Source organism: Ursus americanus, chromosome 14 (assembly GCF_024610735.1).
Source record: "Ursus americanus isolate L20-20 chromosome 14, mUrsAme1.1.p, whole genome shotgun sequence".
Taxonomy (NCBI): Eukaryota; Metazoa; Chordata; class Mammalia; order Carnivora; family Ursidae; genus Ursus; species Ursus americanus.
Genome location: NC_142140.1, coordinates 49,251,559 through 49,269,863, shown reverse-complemented (window position 1 = coordinate 49,269,863; position 18,305 = coordinate 49,251,559). Strand labels below are relative to the sequence as shown.

General features: G+C 41.0%; 1 protein-coding gene and 1 pseudogene across 1 annotated transcript; both read right to left on the bottom strand.

Annotated features, from left to right (window-relative positions):
• Positions 1-2,159: 2,159 nt before the first annotated feature.
• Positions 2,160-3,113, bottom strand: LOC123796648 (olfactory receptor-like protein OLF4). Its single transcript, XM_045804173.2, has one exon. It carries the CDS (start codon positions 3,111-3,113, stop codon positions 2,160-2,162), a length of 954 nt encoding a protein of 317 aa, XP_045660129.2.
• A 13,395-nt stretch (positions 3,114-16,508) lies between these two features.
• On the bottom strand, positions 16,509-17,476 carry LOC123796642 (olfactory receptor 7A17-like; annotated as a pseudogene).
• Positions 17,477-18,305: the final 829 nt, after the last annotated feature.

Sequence of the window (18,305 nt, the reverse complement as noted above, 5' to 3'; positions counted from 1 at the left end):
CCATTAATTTTCAATTTTTTTATCGCAAGGATTGACAAGTGAAGAATATTAGTGACAGATCAGTTTTTCAGGATTGATAATAAATCAAAAAAGCAATAAAGAAAACACCATATAACCAAGTGATTGATTTGAGCCCACACTACTAATACACAATTCCCCACATTTACGTCTATACATACACAATAGAACTTCATGCAAACAGCAAAGTTGGTAAAATAAAAACAAAAACCAGCTCAACTCATTGTTTGAAAGAATGCAATAAAATACGGGAATAAAAAAAACCCTGACTCTACGGTACAAATGGAAAGACCTGGTAGAGACAATGTACACTACAGAAAAGCAATGAATAACTCATCCAGAAATATATTCAGCTCCCTGGATAAAGAAATCATTGCAAAGCAAAACTCCTTCACATTGTCTATGGCCATATCACCCAGAATGCACCTGATCTCATCAGATTATTGTTTTCATGCGAATACACAGAGTAACAGGGACCCTGTGAAAATGTATGTCTCATGAATTACTGTTGCAAGGTCCTATCTGCAAGCAATAAATTGGTCTAAGTCTTTCTCATCAGTATGGAAACAGAGTCCAATATGCCACATTTAAAGACAAAATGAAATGCCCTGACTTCATTGGACATCCCGCCATCCCTAATATTCCTACTCCCTTTAATTGCAAAACTCACGGGTTGTGTTCAATTTTACTGGATGTACTTTATGCCTCCTGCCCCCTCACTTCATTGTCAACAATCACCCATGCGCTGGTGAGCTCAATGTTCTCTTCTTTCTTTAACATCATCAATGACTCCATTAATCAGCTCATCAGGCAAGCAAATGAGCATAGAGAGTTCTAGGTTCTGGGCTAGGCTGGTCATTGTCAGGTGACCTCAGGTCAATGCCCCTGGCTTGGATTGTCTCTTACCCTTTCCTGCAGGACCCGCTGGGCTCTTGGACTCACCTGAATGGGAACTCTGAAGGAGGGGTCTCTGTGTGAATTCCTCCTTGGTGGGGATGTTGGTGACTAAACTCTGTCCCCACACAAGATGGTAGGAAGGAGGCTGCTGTCAGTCTCCCAGCCAAGCTTAGGAATCCAGAAGCAACAACCAGGTCCTGTACAGCCCAAGGTGGCACAGGCAGAGGGACTGCCACACAGGAGATATTTAGAGCTTCCTCTGTCTGTTCATGAGGCACGTTTCTCTCCTGCTCCTGCTCCCCCAACCTCTAAGGACATGATTTCCCCATGGGACACTGGTGTGGACACAAAGGAAAGTATCCTGGAGATTCTATGTGCCCAACAGACCAGTTATAGCTGAGTGAATCCAGAGTTAATTACTCCTTCCTGGGGAACTCCACTGCTCCCAGATTTCAGACCTCCCGGCACCTTACCCCAACCCTGACTTCAACTATTCCCCAAAGTCTAGGACTGAGCAAGCTGTCTGGATTAGACCCCTCAGATCTCCAAAATGTTGATTTGTGGTGCAGACACTGCCCTGCTATCTACCATAAATTGTTGTTTTCCTTTCCAACAGTGAGGACAACTGTTTATTTGGTATGAACCTTGAACCGCTACCTACTTCAGCTGCAGGACTCATTTGCCAAACAATTAGGAATATCATTCTTGTAAATTAAGACCTGTCATTTAGTCCTTCCCTGTGAAGCATTTGTTAAAGTAAGAAATACAGGGGCGCCTGGGTGGCACGGCAGTTGGGCATCTGCCTTCGGCTCAGGGCGTGATCCGGGCGTTATGGGATCGAGCCCCACATCAGGCTCTTCTGCTATGAGCCTGCTTCTTCCTCTCCCACTCCCCCTGCTTGTGTTCCCTCTCACTGGCTGTCTCTATCTTTGTCGAATAAATAAATAAAATCTTTTTAAAAAAGTAAGAAATACATTTAGACGTATTTTGCACTGTATTATGATCTTGGAATGGTAAAGTACATTCTTCCTGGTAGCCTCCAGAATGAACCAAAGCTTGCAAATGCAAATGTTTTTAGCCCGATGAGTGTCATTTCAGACTCCTTATTCCCTGACTGCTAAGAACATAAATGTGTATTAAAACACTAACATAATCATTTTACGTAGTAGCAGGAAATGAATGCAAACATCTATACAATAAAATTTTGCTCAGGAAACTTAGATTAAGCAATTGTAAGCAAGTGTTCAGTCCTTTGACAATTGGTCATGTAGTGTTTCCTTCCCAAAGACTGCTTTCAGAGCCCTTTTCATGTCTGTGTTCCTCAGGCTGTAGATGAAGGGGTTCAGCATGGGGGTGACCACCGTGTACATCACCGAGGCCACTGCACTTGCATGGGAGCTCTGAGGAGCAGCAGAGCTAAGGTACACTCCGAGGACTGTGCAATAAAATAAGGAGACAACTGAGAGGTGAGATGCACAGGTGGAAAATGCTTTATACTTGCCCAGGGCTGATGATATTCCATGTACGGTGGAGACAATCTTAGAATAAGAGTAAAGGATCCCAACAAAAGGACCCCCACCCAGCAGGACAGCTGCAAAATACATCACCAAGTTATTAAGAAAGGTGTCAGAACAGGCAAGTTGGATCATCTGATTGAGTTCACAAAAAAAGTGGGGGATGTGGAAGTGTGTACAGAAGGAAAGCCGCAACATCATTAAACTGTGTAATAAGGAATTCAGGATACACACGATCCAGGACACCAGAACCAGCAGTGCACAGAGCTGAGGGTTCATGATGACCGTGTAGTGCAGGGGGTGACAGATGGCCACAAACCGGTCATAGGCCATCACACTCAGCATGAAAAAGTCTGAAACAGCAAAGAGTATAAAGAAATAAATCTGTGTGACGCAGCCTGCATAGGTTATAACTTTGTTCTGTGTCTGTATATTCACCAGCATCTTGGGGACGGTGGTGGAGGTGAAACAGATGTCTACAAAGGACAGGTTGGCCAGGAAGAAATACATGGGGGTGTGGAGGTTGGGGTCCACGCTGACGGCCAGGATGATGAGCAGGTTTCCAAACACAATGATCAGGTACATGGAGAGGAAGAGCCCAAATAGGAGGGGCTGCAGTTCTGGTTCCTCTGATAATCCCAGAAGAAGAAACTCTGAAATTTGGGTGTCATTGCCTGGTCCCATGTGGTGGGGGTGACTTCAAGGAAAGAAGCAAAAGGCATGACTAATTCTAACACGAACTTGTATTAGTCACAGATTTCAATGCTACTTTTTAAATTTTGTAGTCTAGAAGTTCATTTTAATATGTCGTGCATGCATCTGGTCCCCTTCAATGAATCGCATATATCAGGAGAGTAATGGATTTTTTTCCAATCCTTTTTTCCCCCAAAAGGCCATGTAGTATTCAGTTTTAATTAAAAATATTATTCCCAATTTCAGATATATAAATTGAGTGTTGGCAATGTTTTAGGAATTCTATAGGCAAGGAGTATAAGGTGCTAGAGAAAAAAAAATCCCTATCACTCAATGACGGAGAAAGAATAAATTAACAAATAAGAAAATTAATTACATTTGTGGTGTGGCAGGTGGTAATATGAAAACAGGGATAAAGCAGAGAGTGAAAAGGGCATGCTATTTTCATGGGTATGGAGGCCAGTTCTGCAAACATTGTGACATTGGAACACAGACCTCAAGTAAGAGATGGAGGCAGATCAAGGATTATGGGGGAAATGTGTGCCCAGCAGAGGGAATGGCCAGTGCAAAGGCCCTGAGGAAGGTACTTGTTTCCAAGGTTCAATTCAAAGAAACAAAATCAGTGCTGCAGGGGGAATGAGCAGGAGGGAGACTGAGGAGAGACACTTTCAGACATGCTGAGGAGGGAAGTGGCCTCTCTGCTACCTCTGAACCCTTAAGGCACAGGGACTTCCTTGTCCACACTGCCTCTCCCTCTGTGTTCATTGTGTTGCAAAGGCCTCCCTTGAATGGAACCAGATCTCCTCTTTAGTGGCCTCTCTTGATCGAGTTCTGGCCCCTGTGTTATATCACCTTGGGATTTATGAGTCCTGGCACCTTGTTGTGGGGACTTCTTACACTCTAAAGTCACACACACACAGGACACCATGGCCCCCTGTGTGGTGTTATTCCCCTGTCTTTCTCAGCCCCACCATCCTGGTTATGCTGGGAATGGATCTAACCCAAGTAGCCAGATCACTGATCTTTCTCCTGCAAAGTGCAGAATTGCCAATTCTTAAGCCTCCCATGGATAAATTTTATATATACAAATAAATATGTATTAATAGTGTAAACCCCCGAAAATGAGAAAATGGATTAACCAACACTTCACAAAAGAAAGTATACACAATACAACAAAAGTTGGGCATTTTTATATCCAACATAGAAGACTTATTTTTCCTGTATCTCCTGCATCATTATTTGGCCAGTTCATTTCTATGGGGTCTGACAGGAGATGAGGTTAGCCCCTCCCTTTTCTTCCATGGCATCACTTACTGACATTCTTGGGCTTTGGGTATTGATCTCTCCTTTGACAATCCCAATGGGCACACTCTAACCCTCATTCTGGATTTCATCCAATGTGCAAAGGCGTCCCCAGACATTGGTCTGTAAATCCTGCCCACAGCATGACAATTCTATCTTTTTGTTCTCAATAATTTGCTTCATATCATTCTGTCTGTGGACAACATATCATACACACACTTAATTCATTGCTCTCTGTCCTCACTGGTACAATTCATGATTCAAAAGTGCAGGGACTTTGTCTTCTTTGTTCACACTTGTTGTTTTCACTAAGTTCTGTGGATTTATGCATTTAATATATAAAGACCTACAATATGAAAAGTTATAGAATGAAAAGTATGAAGGGATCACAAAACCTGGTTAAAACATAAAATGAGTAGTTTCAAAATACCCGTCCCACGCAAATTTGTATGAAAATCTAAAATGAACTGAAATAGTATAAAACATTGCAATCATTAATGATATCAAGATAGATTAATAATTAAATTGCCAAAGTCAAAAACATAAAAGAATATAATATATAATGTTCCTTGAATTCTCAGTTTTTATTTGTTAAATGAGTTAGAAATTAGGTCTCAATGTATAAGGACATTTATGACATGACAAGATTGTATTTCAATTTCATTGGAAAAGGTCAAATTATTAAATAAATGATGGCATAAGGGACATCTATCTGGAAGAATATGAAATACCTCAGATCTTACCAAAAAAATCAATAACTTAATCAGGGAAACCAAAAAACATAGGGATCCCTCACTCTGAGCTAAGTTGAATTGGCTCTCAGGAGATGACTAGTCAATGTTCTTGGCTTCCATTCTCTCTGACCCTGTCATCCATGAGCCACTGGGGTGTTGGACTCACCTGGCTGGGTGTGTGACAGGAAGGTGTCCTGTGGAAGTCTGAATTCCTCCCTGGACAGCAGATGATAGGGACTTAAACTCTGTCCTCAGCCGAGGCAGCAGGAGAAGCATCGGCCCTCAGGCAGAATTAGGACTTGGAACAAACAGACAAGAAGCATGGCCCTTCCTGTCCAAGGTTGCACAGGCTGATGGACTGGAGATAAGGACCTTTTTCTAGCTCCCTGTATCTGTTCATTAGGCGCATTTCCCTCTTGTTACTCCAGCCTCTATGCACATGATTCCCAAGTGGAAAAGTTCTTTGGACAGAAGGGATGTTTTCCTAATGAATTTGGTTCCCAAAAGACTAGTTTAGAGGTCATGTGAATCCAGCTTTCAGGTGGTTTTTTGTTTTGTTTTGTTTTGTTTTGTTTTGTTTTGTTTTTCTTTTTACAGCTCTTCCTTGACCTTGTTCTCTTCTTTCTCTGTGAATCTCCTAGTATCTTACGTTAGATCGAAGCTATAATTTTATAAAGTCTAAAACCCAGTAACCTGCCTGGATTAGGTTTCTTTATTTTCAAAGCAAGACAGCTAAAATAAAATAGCACTCAGATCCTGTTCTGCAGCGTTGACAGGACCTCACTGACATTCTGCTTTGCAGCCCTTGCAGAAATAACTTCTTCAAAATGTCCTAAATAAGATAATTAACCACAAAGCATTTGTCAATATCACGGGTATGGGGCACTTAGGCCATATGCCCCAGATGACAGCAAGAAAAAAGCCCCATCTTTTGGGTTTTCAATGTAGAGTATCATGTCATCTGCAAAGAGTGAGGATTTGACTGCTTCTTTGCAGATTCGGATGTCTTTCATTTCTTTTTCTGTCTGATTGCTGAGGCCAGTACTTCTAGTGCTGTGTGAACAGCAGCGGTGATAGTGGACATCTCTGATGTGTTCCTGACTTTACGGGAAAACTTCTGTTTTTCACCATTGAGCATGATATTAGCTGTGGGCTTTTTGTATATGGCTTTTATGATATTAAGTTATGTTCCCTCTATCCTTACACTGTGAAGAGTTTTAATTAAGAAAGAATGCTCTTTTTTAAAATTATGTTCATTTAGGCACTCTAAGTACATCATTAGTTTTTGGTGTAGTGTTCAATGATTCATTAGTTGCATATAACACCCATTTGCATTGGCACAGATGGAACTGGAGGGTATTATGCTGAGTGAAATAAGTCAAGCAGAGAAAGACCCCCCAAAAAAAAAAGTAGAGCACACACATAAAATAAATACCTGCAATTAAAAAGTGCATACAATGAATTGTTCCAGAGTGTAAAAAAGTATTATCAGAGCCTTTGAGGGTTCATGCCTCTCAAGAAATAAAGAATGCGTTCATAAAAAAAAAAAAAAAAAAAAGAATGCTATACTTTCTCAAATGCTTTTTCTGCATCTATTCAGAGGATCATATGGTTCCTTTCTGTAATAATATAGTCATCACACTGATTTGTAGATATTCAACCACCCTTGCCACCCAGGAATAAATCCCACATGGTTAGGGTGAAAAATCATTTTAATGTACTATTGGAACCTATTGGCTAGTATCTTGGGGAGAACTTCTTTTTAATTTTTTATTATGTTTTGCTAGTCACCACACAGTACATCATTACTTTTTGATGCAATGTTCCATGATTCATTACTTGCATATAACATCCAGTGCACCATGCAATATGTGCCCTCCTTAATACCCATCACCAGCCTATCCCAATCCCCCAGCCCCTCCCCTCTGAAGCCCTCAGTTTGTTTCCCAGAGTCCACAGTCTCTCATGGTTCATTCCCCCCTTCATTCTTCCCTTCCCACTCTGACCGATCTCCCTGCTATTCCCTATGTTCCATAAATGAGTGAAACCATATGATAATTGTCTTTCTCTGTTTGACTTATTTCACTTAGCATAATCTCCTCCAGTCCCATCCATGTTGCTGCAAATGTTGGATAATCGTTCTTTCTGATGGCTGAGTAATATTCCATTGCATATATGGACCACATCTTCTTAATCTAGTCATCTGTTCAAGGGCATCTCGGCTCCTTCCATGATTTAGCTATTGTGGACAATGCTGCTATGCTTGATCTTAGCCAAAAGGCCGAGAAGTGATGACAATGCTGCTATGAACATTGGGGTGCATATGGCCCTTCTCTTCACTACGTCTGTATCTTTAAGGTAAATACCCAGTAGTGCAATTGCTAGATCATAGCTCAATTTTTAACTTTTTAAGAGACCTCCACACTGTTTTCCAAAGTGGCTGTACCAACTTGCATTCCCACCAACAATGTAGGAGGGATCCCCTTTCTCCGCATCCTCTCCAATGTTTGTTGTTCCCTGCCTTGTCAATTTTTGCCATTCTAACTGGTGTAAGGCGGTATCTCAAAGTGGTTTTCATTTGAATTTCCCTGATGGCTAATGATGTTGAACATTTTTTCATGTGTCTTTTAGGCATTTGTATGTCTTCATTGGAAAAGTGTCTGTTCTTATCTTCTGCCCATTTTTTTAATTTGATTATTGTTTCTCGTGTATTGAGTTTGAGAAGTTCCTTATAGATCCTGGATACCAGCCTTTTATCTGTAGTTTAATTTGCAAATATCTTCTTCCATTCTGTGGGTTGCCTCTTTGTTTTGATGACTGTTTCCTTTGCTGTGCAGAAACTTTTCATCCTGATGAAGTCCCAAAAGTTCATTTTTTCTTTTGTTTCCCTTGCCTTTGGAGACATGTCATGAAAGAAGTTGCTGTGGCCAATGTCGAGGAGGTTACAGCCTGTGTTCTCCTCTGTGATTTTGATGGATTCCTGTCTCACATCGAGGTCTTTCATGAATTTGCAATTTATCTTTGTGTATAGTGTGAGAGAGTGGTCAAGTTTCATTCTTTTGTATATAGCTGTCCAATTTTCCCAGCAACATTTAGTGAAGAGAATTTTCCACTGGATGTTTTTTCCTGCTTTGTCAAAGATTAGTTAACCATAAAGTCGAGGGTCCATTTCTGGGTTCTCTATTCTGTTCCATTGGTCTATGTGTCTGTTTTTGTGCTGGTACCAAGATTTCTTGGTGATCACACCTTTGTAGTATAGCTTGGTGAGAATTTTTGCATCCATGTTCATCAGGGATCTTGGTCTGTAATTCTCCTCTTTGGAGGGCTCTTTGTTCAGGTTTTGGGATCAAGGTAATGCTAGACTCAAGGAAGAGTTTGGAATTTTTCCTTCCATTTCTATATTTTGAAACAGCTTCAGAAAAATAGGTAATAGTTCTTTAGAAGTTTAGTAGAATTCCCCTGGGAAGCCATCCAGCTCTGGACTTCCATTTGCTGGGAGATTTTTTATTATTGCTTCAACTTCCTTATTGCTTATGGGTGTGTTCAGGTTTTCTATTTCTTCCTGTTGCAGTTTTGGTAGTTTATATGTGTCTAAGGATGCATCCACCCCTAAATTCCTAAAACTCATGCAGGAATTCAGCAAAGTGGCAGGATATAAAATCAATGCACAGAAATCAGTTGCATTTCTATACACTAACAATGAGACAGAAGATAGAGACATTAAGGAGTTGATCCCATTTAGAGTTGCACCAAAAACCGTAAGATACCTAGTAATAAACCTAACCAACAAAGTAAAGAATCTGTACTCAAAAAACCGTAGAACACTCATGAAAGAAATTGAGGAAGACACAGAGAAATGGATAAACATTACATGCTCATGGATTGGAAGAATAAACATTATTAAAATGTCTATGCTACCTAGAGTAATTTTTACATTCAATGCAATCCCTATCAAAATACCATCAACTTTTTTTTTCTTTTTTTACTGAGCTGGAACAAATAATCCTCAAATTTGTATGGAAGCAGAAAAGATCCTGAGTAGCCAGAGGAATGTTGAAAAAGAAAAACAAAGCTGGGAGATCACAATGCCTGACCTCAAGCTATATTACAAAGTTGTCATCATCAAGACAGCATGGTACTGGCACAAAAACAGACACATAAATCATTGAAACAGAATAGAGAACACAGAAATGGACCCTCAACTTTATGGTCAACTGATCTTCAACAAAAGAAGAAAGAATTTCCAATGGAAAAAGGCGTCTTTTCAATAACTGGTATTGGGAAAACTGGACAACTACATGCAGAAGAGTGAAACTGGACCATTTTCTTATTCCATATACAAAAATGGATTCTAAATGGATGAAAGACCTCAGTGTGAGACAGGAATCCATCAAAATTCCAGAGGACAACACAGGCAGTAACCACTTCGACCTCAGTCACAGCAACTTCTTGCAAGATGCATTCCTAAGGACAAGGGAAACAAAAGCAAAAATGAACTTTTGGGACTTCATCAAGATAAAAAGCTTCTGCACAGCAAAGGAAATAGTTAACAAAATTAAAGGCAACCTACAGAATGGGAGAATATATTTGCAAATGACACTACAGATAAAGGGCTGGTATCCAAGATCTATAAAGAACTTATCATACTGAACACCCAAAAAACATATAATCCAGTCAAGAAATGGGCAGAAACCAAATGAAGGGGGGGTAAGTAGAAGGGGGAATGACCCATGAGAGACTATGGACTCTGGGAAACAAACTGAGGGCTTCAGAGGGGAGGGGGGTGGGGGACTGGGACAGGTCAGTGATGGGTATTAAGGAGGGCACATATTGCATGGTGCACTGGGTGTTATACGCAAATAATGAACATGGAACATTACATCAAAAACTAAGGATATACTGTATGGTCACTGACATAATATAATAAAAATTATTATAAAAAATAAAAATAAAAAATAAGAAAAAAACACAAAATAAAACAAAAAAAAATGGGCAGAAGACATGAACAGACACTTCTCCAAAGAAGACCTACAAATGGCCAACAGACACATGAAAAAATGCTCCACATCACTTGTCATCAGGGAAATACAAATCAAAACCATAATGAGATATCTCTCCACACTGGTCACAATTGCTAAAATTAATAAATCAGGAAACATCAAATGTTGGCAAGGATGCGAAGAAAGGGAAACCTTCTTACACTGTTGGTGGGACTGCAAACCAGTGCAGCCACTCTGGAAGACAGTATGGAGGTTTCTAAAAGGTGAAAACAGAGCTACCCTATGACCTAACAATTTTACTACTAGGGATTTACCTCAAAGATACAAATGAAGTGATCCACAGGGACCCATGTACCCCAATGTCTATAGCAGCAAAGTCCACAACAGCCAAACTATGGAAAGAGCCCAGATATCCATTGACAGATGCATGGATAAAGAAGAGGTGGTACATATATACAATGGAATACTACTCAGCGATCAAAAAAAAAAAAAAGAATTCTTGCCATTTGCAATGACATGGATGGACCTAGAGGATATTATTCTAAGCCAAATATCTCAATCAGAGAAAGACAGTTATGATATGATCTCACTCATATGTGGAATTTAAGAAACAGAACAAGAGCATAGAGGAAAGGAGGGAAAAGAAAACAAGATGAAATCAGAGAGGGAGACAAATCATGAGAGACACTTAAGTATAGGAAACAAACCGGGGGTTGCTGGAGGGGAGGTGGTTGGGTGTTGTGGTAACTAGTTGATGGACATTAAGAAGGGCTTGTCAGGTAATGAGCACAGGGTTTTTTAGAAGACTGATGAATCACTGAACTGTACTTCTGAAACTAATAATACATTTTATGTTAATTAGTTGAATTTAAATAAAATAGAAATAAAAAATTAAAACTCCAAATTCTAGTATATGCCATATGCATTCTGCTGATACTAAGATAGTACTTCAGAAAAGGAAATGAGTTGGAGAGAGAAAGAGAGATTGAGAGAGAGAGATTCACATTTTCCTTTCCAATTAAGGGTATTTTCAGGGGCGCCTGGGTGGCACAGGGTTAAGCATCTGCCTTCGGCTCAGGGCGTGATCCTGGCAATCTCGGATCGAGCCCCGCATCGGGCTCTTCTGCTATGGGCCTGCTTCTTCCTCTCCCACTCCCCCTGCTTGTGTTCCCTCTCTCGCTGGCTGTCTCTATCTCTGTCAAATAAATAAAATCTTTAAAAAAAAGGGGTATTTTCAACAAATATGAATTTTTATTCAGAGTGACCTAGGTTCAAATACTGTTTTGGCTACTTATTAATTGTGTGGTGTTGGGTGGCTTAGTTAAAATTGCTGAATGTACTTCTATAATTACAAAATTAGGAAAAGAATGTCTCCCTCTGTCTGGGGTGGGGGAGGGAGGTTGATACAAGGACCTGGAACACTGTAAGTTCTTGATAAATATTGCCTGCATTTTATTTCTTTCCATCAATGATGTAGGGTTATCGTGGGTTCAGTGAGAAGGAATGGCCATGAATTAAAATACAGACTTTTGGTGGTCCCTGGGTGGCTCAGTCATTTAAGCATCTGACTCTTGATTTTGGCTCAAGTTATGATCTCAGGGTCCTGTGATTGTGTCCTGTACTGGGAGTGGAATCTTTTTAAGATTCTCCCTCTCCTCTGTCCTTTCCCACCCTGCTTGTACACAGGGACCCGATCTCTCTATCTCATAAATACATAGATACATACATACATACATACATACATACATACATACATACATACATAAAATGTTAAAAAAAAAGAAAGGACCATCATCATAGAGACATTAACCTAATAGGTAGACAGATACATGACCAAAGCCTGATTGGCATGACTCACTACACCCTGATTACTTAAGACAGTTCTGCAGAAGAGTCATAAAAACCCCTAAACCTAGAAACTCTGGGGCTCAGCCTCTTGGGCCCCCTCGCTCTCTGGAGCTTTATACTGTTGCTCAATAAACTTTGCTTTGCTGTCTACCACTCTTCATCTGGTCTACCTTTTCATTCTTCAAAGTGGTGTGACCAAGAACTGTGGGGACCTAAGGGAATAGAAATCGTGTAACACTGGTGTATGGACCACTCTTTGATTAACAAAGCTGTGATCCTGCATTAGAGGTAAGTATGGGGAGTTTTAGGCATTTGTCACCAAATACTGTCATGGCATGAAATTTTGAAGAAATAGTATATTCACTCCTTCTCGAGGCTGTAAATTCCGTGTTTATTGCTTTCATAACTGAACAGAGTAGTACACTTATGATAAAGACTTTGTAGTAGACAGAGGAAGGCCCTCCCAAATATGTCCCTGCCCTAATCTGCAGGGCCTTTACTGTTTTATTTGTTATAGCAAAGAAGGGTTAAGGTAGCAGACTGTACAGGGTTGCTAATCAGCTGCGTTAACATACAAAGCTTACCTATCATTGTCCAGGTGGGACGAAGGTAATCACAATGGTCCTCCAAATGTTGACGAGCCAGGAGCCCAGGAATCAGGCGACCAGCAAGAGAAACTGTAATTGGAAAGAAAACAGATTCCCCCTTGAGCCTCAAGAAGGACGTCAACCTTGCAGACATCTTGCTATTAGTCCAATGAGACTCCTTCCAAGCTTCTGACTCCAAAACTATAAGATCACATACGTGTTTGTTTCAAGCAACTAATGGGGATATTTTACAGCAGCAGGAGGCATCTCATATAGACATAGTCAACCAAACTATTCGAGGACACTGACTTTAAGCCTCTCAATTCACTCATCAGCTTCTCTTGGAGAAGGGCAATTTGCATTTAAGGAACCCAATTAAATAGAAAAAGAGAATTGAGGGGCACCTGGGTGGCACAGCGGTTAAGCGTCTGCCTTCGGCTCAGGGCGTGATCCTGGCGTTCTGGGATCGAGCCCCACATCAGGCTCCTCTGCTATGAGCCTGCTTCTTCCTCTCCCACTCCCCCTGCTTGTGTTCCCTCTCTCGCTGGCTGTCTCTATCTCTGTCAAATAAATAAATAAAATCTTTTAAAAAAAAGTAAAAGAGAATTGAATTGGTTTGGAGATATTCTGCCCCATCAGCTGGTGCCATGAATTCCTCATAGCATGTCTGGTCTGACACTGAGGCCTATGAAGCAGTGACATGGGAAAGGAGCTTAGGATCAAAATTAAGGCTACCCATTGTAATTTGCAATTTTGTGCCCATATTTTGCATGCTTTTATTTCATGTTGATTCGACCATTCATTCTTTTCACAACCACTACACTGGTATGTTTTCTTTGGAGTAAAAATTAATTTCCATGTATTTCATTATTTTCTTACAATATTCATATGAAGTTATTTTTAGAATTCCACACTGCTTTCAGAAACAAGGAAAGAGATCCAGGGATCTGAAATTTTTAACAATTACCTAACAAAGCAGATAAACATTATGTAACAGCCTCTAATTAGACAGAAACAGGAACTTGCACCATGTGCTCTTCATTTTCGTGTAGCTTCTATAAGTCATCAAATTGTACACATTAAAATTGCAGCTAATTGTGTGTAATTATACTCCAATGATTTAATTAGGTGGGAAAATATCTACGGTGCATGGCTAAAGGAAGGATCTAGATCACAGGTGGCTGACTCTCCATTGAAGGTGTGGGAGAGAGCTCTTTTAACAGGGAAGGAAAGCAAGTGTTACATGGACGTAGGAACAGTGGGAAGAAATTCAAATAATTCACATAAGTTCATTTAGTTATAAATAGAAGAATACCTTACATATGGAAATGTAGTAATAAGAGCATGAATTAGCTGAGACAGAAGAACACTACCACCTCATACAACACCATTGATGAGCCTTAGAAATACAACATAGAGATTCACTCCTGACTCCAGACCCATGGAGCCCAGCAGAGATCAGAAATGCTTCCCAGAATACAATGCCATTTCATTGTAAAGGAATTATTCATAAGGAGAACAAAGACAAGAGAAACTGTAGCTAAAAGTCAATCTCCTTACAACCTGCAGCCCCTGATAAAACCGTGAGACATGCAGAGTGTGACACTCCTCCAGGAACTCATGGCTGCTTTAATGTACATGTTTTATCAGAGACGAAAAGCAATGTTATCTTGACAATAGTCCAACCCCCAAGGTCCTGTAAATGTCATGGACAGAAATTCCCTAGAAATTTACATTATCTCCAGCCCCTCCCTCCACAAAATCCAAAGTACAGAATCAGTCACTGCTGACAATTCTGGTACACCTCTCTCTGCCCATGGGTCCTGTCCTTATGCTAAAGTAAAAGCACTTCTTTGCACCGTAAAATGTCTCAAGAATTCTCTCTTGACCTTCGCACTTGGCCACCCACATGATAGAGATGTCCCAGTTGACAAGGACAGCTTGTTATGCACCATAGGTGACTGACACAGTAATCCAAATGAACAGATCTGAGGCAGTTAAAACAAGGGCTGCATTTTATTTGTGGCACATGATCTGACAAAAGAGGACAGCAGTCATGATCGTTCTGTTACTCAAGTTTCTTTCCATTGACGTTATGAACAAGTGATTGTATGTGGGCTCCCTTCTGAGTCACTGGGAGAGTTTGAAGGATGTGCATGTTTGTGCAGAAGAACTGGTGACTCTGAACCACGCGACCAGCAGGACATAAAGCTCTCCTGTGAAGTGTCCTCTGATCATGCAGGGGGAAGAGATTTCTGAGCAGGAAGGAGGCACGAGTTGGATGATACCGATACTGTTCATTCACCATCCTTTAGCATTTGTGACAAATATTAGGAAAAAGGAGATATTTTGTGGAACAATTGAGTCATAATAGCAGGTAATATTGGAAGTTTTCAAGTAGGAAAGGAAGATAATTCAGTGATGAAACATACAAGACACTAACCGACCCTTCAACTCAATAAATAAATAAACCCCCTCAGTCGCGGACACTAACCTTCCATGCTTCAATAAATAGAGGCAAAGCATGAACTTTGATGGGAAAGAAGAGAAAATGAAAAAAAGGAATATTTTGTTTAGTAACAAAATGAGTGTCTTGAAATTTTCCTTCATAGTATTTATGGTCATCCTGACACTTAGAACACATCAGGTCGATCTGTTTATTCAAATTTGCCTTTCCATGTAGACTCCACTGGAAAAGAAATGTTTGCTCATCAGTGTTTGTTGGTGGCTACCATAGTCTTTCAGGACACTGAGCTGAATCACAGGATAAAATCAGGAGACCAGTCAGGAAACACAGGAGAATGTTTATAGAGTAGGTGCCTGACTTTAATCTTTGAATTTCTGAGGCATCCATTTCATAGACAACCATGTTGAATAAACATATTATCAGGTGTGGGACACTATTACCAGATAAGCCCTGAGACTGCCCCAGCCATGAAGTACGTCTTCAGAAAGACCTGGGTCACCTCCATATGGACACGTGAGTGACCCTGCTTTCCCCTTCAGCACCCAAATTCTACTCATATAAAATTGTCCTACAAAATATGAAACCCACAAATCCTTAACCACTCTGGCCATGTTCCCAGTAAAGACAGATCCCTCCGCACCACTCTCTCTTTCCCTCTCAATGTCTTTCTCACCCTTCTGAGACCTCCCTGAATGGCCTTTGGGATTCCCTGTGCCCTCCAGGACCTGTAAGGAATAAACCTGGTTTTGTTAGAGTTCTCTGATGGGTGCTGCTGAGGCCTGTCTTGCAGTCACAGTAAGAACCCAAGGGCTGGTGCAGCCATGGCAGAGGCTCTGGTCAGGGAACCATCAGTGGGAATGTCCACAAGCACAGGGGTGCAGGGGGTGCCCGGGCTTTCCTAGCCTGAGCATTCCTGTCAGGAGCCTGAGACTTAAAGGGAACAGTGTTAGAGTCCACATTATCAGAAGAGTAATGAGGGCAGATATGTAAAAAGGCTGACAGACTCAAGGTAAAATTATGGTTACGTATTTGCACCTACAAACACGTTATATGAAGGGCTTAGTGGCCAAGTGTAGTTTCTTCCATGTGACAAATACAACTCATGATTATTCTTTTGGGAAATCGGGGACATTTACTTGGCATGGTATAAGTCACTTGAAATGAAATTATTTTTAAGAAATCCAGCTTGCCCTATGTAAGATACAGAAATATCTAGACATTTGTGACCAAGGTTGGAGAAAATATTGGAATTTTATGAAAATAGATAAAAGGGAAATTGTCTGTATATCAGACGTAGCAGAAGCTTAATAAAGTGAGTTACTTAAATGTGTGGAGAAGTTGAATTCAAACAAATGGAAATCCAGGAAATAAGTAGAAGTAACAGATTCTGCTTCCGCAGCCTGATGGGAGAATGGCAGTTCCTCACTCTGAGGATGTGAGCCCTGCAATCATGGGCACTTCTTCAGCTCCAGGACCATTGGCACATACATCATTGGAACCCCAATGATTCTTTTCAAAGACCTCTTTATGTCTCTGTTCCTCAGGCTGTAGATGAAGGGGTTCAGCATGGGGGTGACCACTGTGTACATCACTGAGGCCACGGCACTTGCGTGGGAGCTCTGGTTAGCAGCAGAGCTAATGTACACTCCCAGCACCGTACAATAAAATAAGGAGACAAGTGAGAGGTGCGATGCACAGGTGGAAAATGCTTTGTACTTGCCCTGAGCTGATGAAATTCCACATATGGAGGAAACTATCTTGGAGTAGGAGTAAAGGACCCCAGCCACAGGGGGACAACCCAACACCACAATTCCAAAATACATCACCATGTCATTAACAAAGGCATCAGAACAGGCGTGCCCAACTACCTGATTGAGTTTGCAGAAAAAGTGGGGGATTTCCATGCCTGTGCAGAAGGACAGCCGCAACAGCATTAAGCTCTGTAATAAGGAATTCAGAACACTGATGATCCAGGACACTAGAACCAGCAGTCCACACAGTTGGCGGTTCATGATGACTGTGTAGTGCAGGGGGTGACAGATGGCCACCAAGCGGTCATAAGCCATCACCGTCAGGAGTAAATCCTCCAGGAATCCAAACACATCGAAAAAAAAATCTGGCTGATACAGCCTGCATATGTTATGGTTTTTTCCTGAACCTGGATGTTCCACAGCATCTTGGGGATGGTGGTGGAGGTCAAACAGATGTCTACAAAGGACAGGTTGGCGAGGAAGAAGTACATGGGGGTGTGGAGGTGGGAGTCTGAGCTGACGGCCAGGATGAGGAGCAGGTTTCCAAACACAGTGATCAAGTACATGGAGAGGAAAAGCCCAAAAATGAGGGGGTACACTTCTGGTTCCTCTGATAATCCCAGAAGAACAAACTCTGAAACCTGTGTATCATTACCTGGTACCATCTTGTTGACATGACTACCAAGGAAGAAAAAAATATAACATAGTAATGTTCAACAAATGGACATCATTTATTTATTTTTACCTTTTTTTTAATTATTTGGGTTTCTATTTAAATTTCAGTTAATTTTTTAAAAGATTTTATGTATGTATTTGACAAAGAGGGTAAGAAGGAGAGAATGAGATGGCGGAGGGTCAGAGAGAGAAGCAGACTCCCCACTAAGAAGGGAGCCTGATATGGGACTGGATCCTGGGACTTGATCCTGGGACTCTGGGATCATGACCTTAGCTGAAGGCAGATGCTTAACCAACTGAGCCACCCAGGCGCCCTAAATTCCAGTTAGTTCACATGAAGTATAAAAGTGGTTTCAAGTGTGCAATATATAGTGATTCAGTACACCCATACGACACCTGGTGCTCAGCACAGGTGCTCTCTTCCATCCCCATCAACCATTTCCCCATCCCCCACCATCTCTTCTGGTGACCAGCAGTGTGTTCTCTGTAGTTAAGAGTCTGTTTCTTTGTTTATCCCTTTCTCTCTCTTTTTTCCCCTTTGCTACTTCTCTTGTTTCTTAAATTCCTCATATGAGTTAAATCATATGGTATTAATCTTTCTCTGAGTGACTTATTTCACTTAACATAATACTCTTTACCTCCATCTGTATCGTGCTAATGGCAAGAATCATGCTTTATGGCTGACTCTTATTCCATTATTATATAAAATATATCACATTCTCCTTATCCATATCAGTGGAAGGACACTTGGGCTGTACCCATAGTTTGGCTACTGTAGATAATGCTGCTATAAACATTGGGGAGCATGTGTCCCTTTGA

Coding starts and splice junctions, on each gene's coding strand:
- LOC123796648 (XM_045804173.2), bottom strand. CDS start 3,113: ATGGGACCAGGCAATGACACCCAAATTTCAGAGTTTCTTCTTCTGGGA.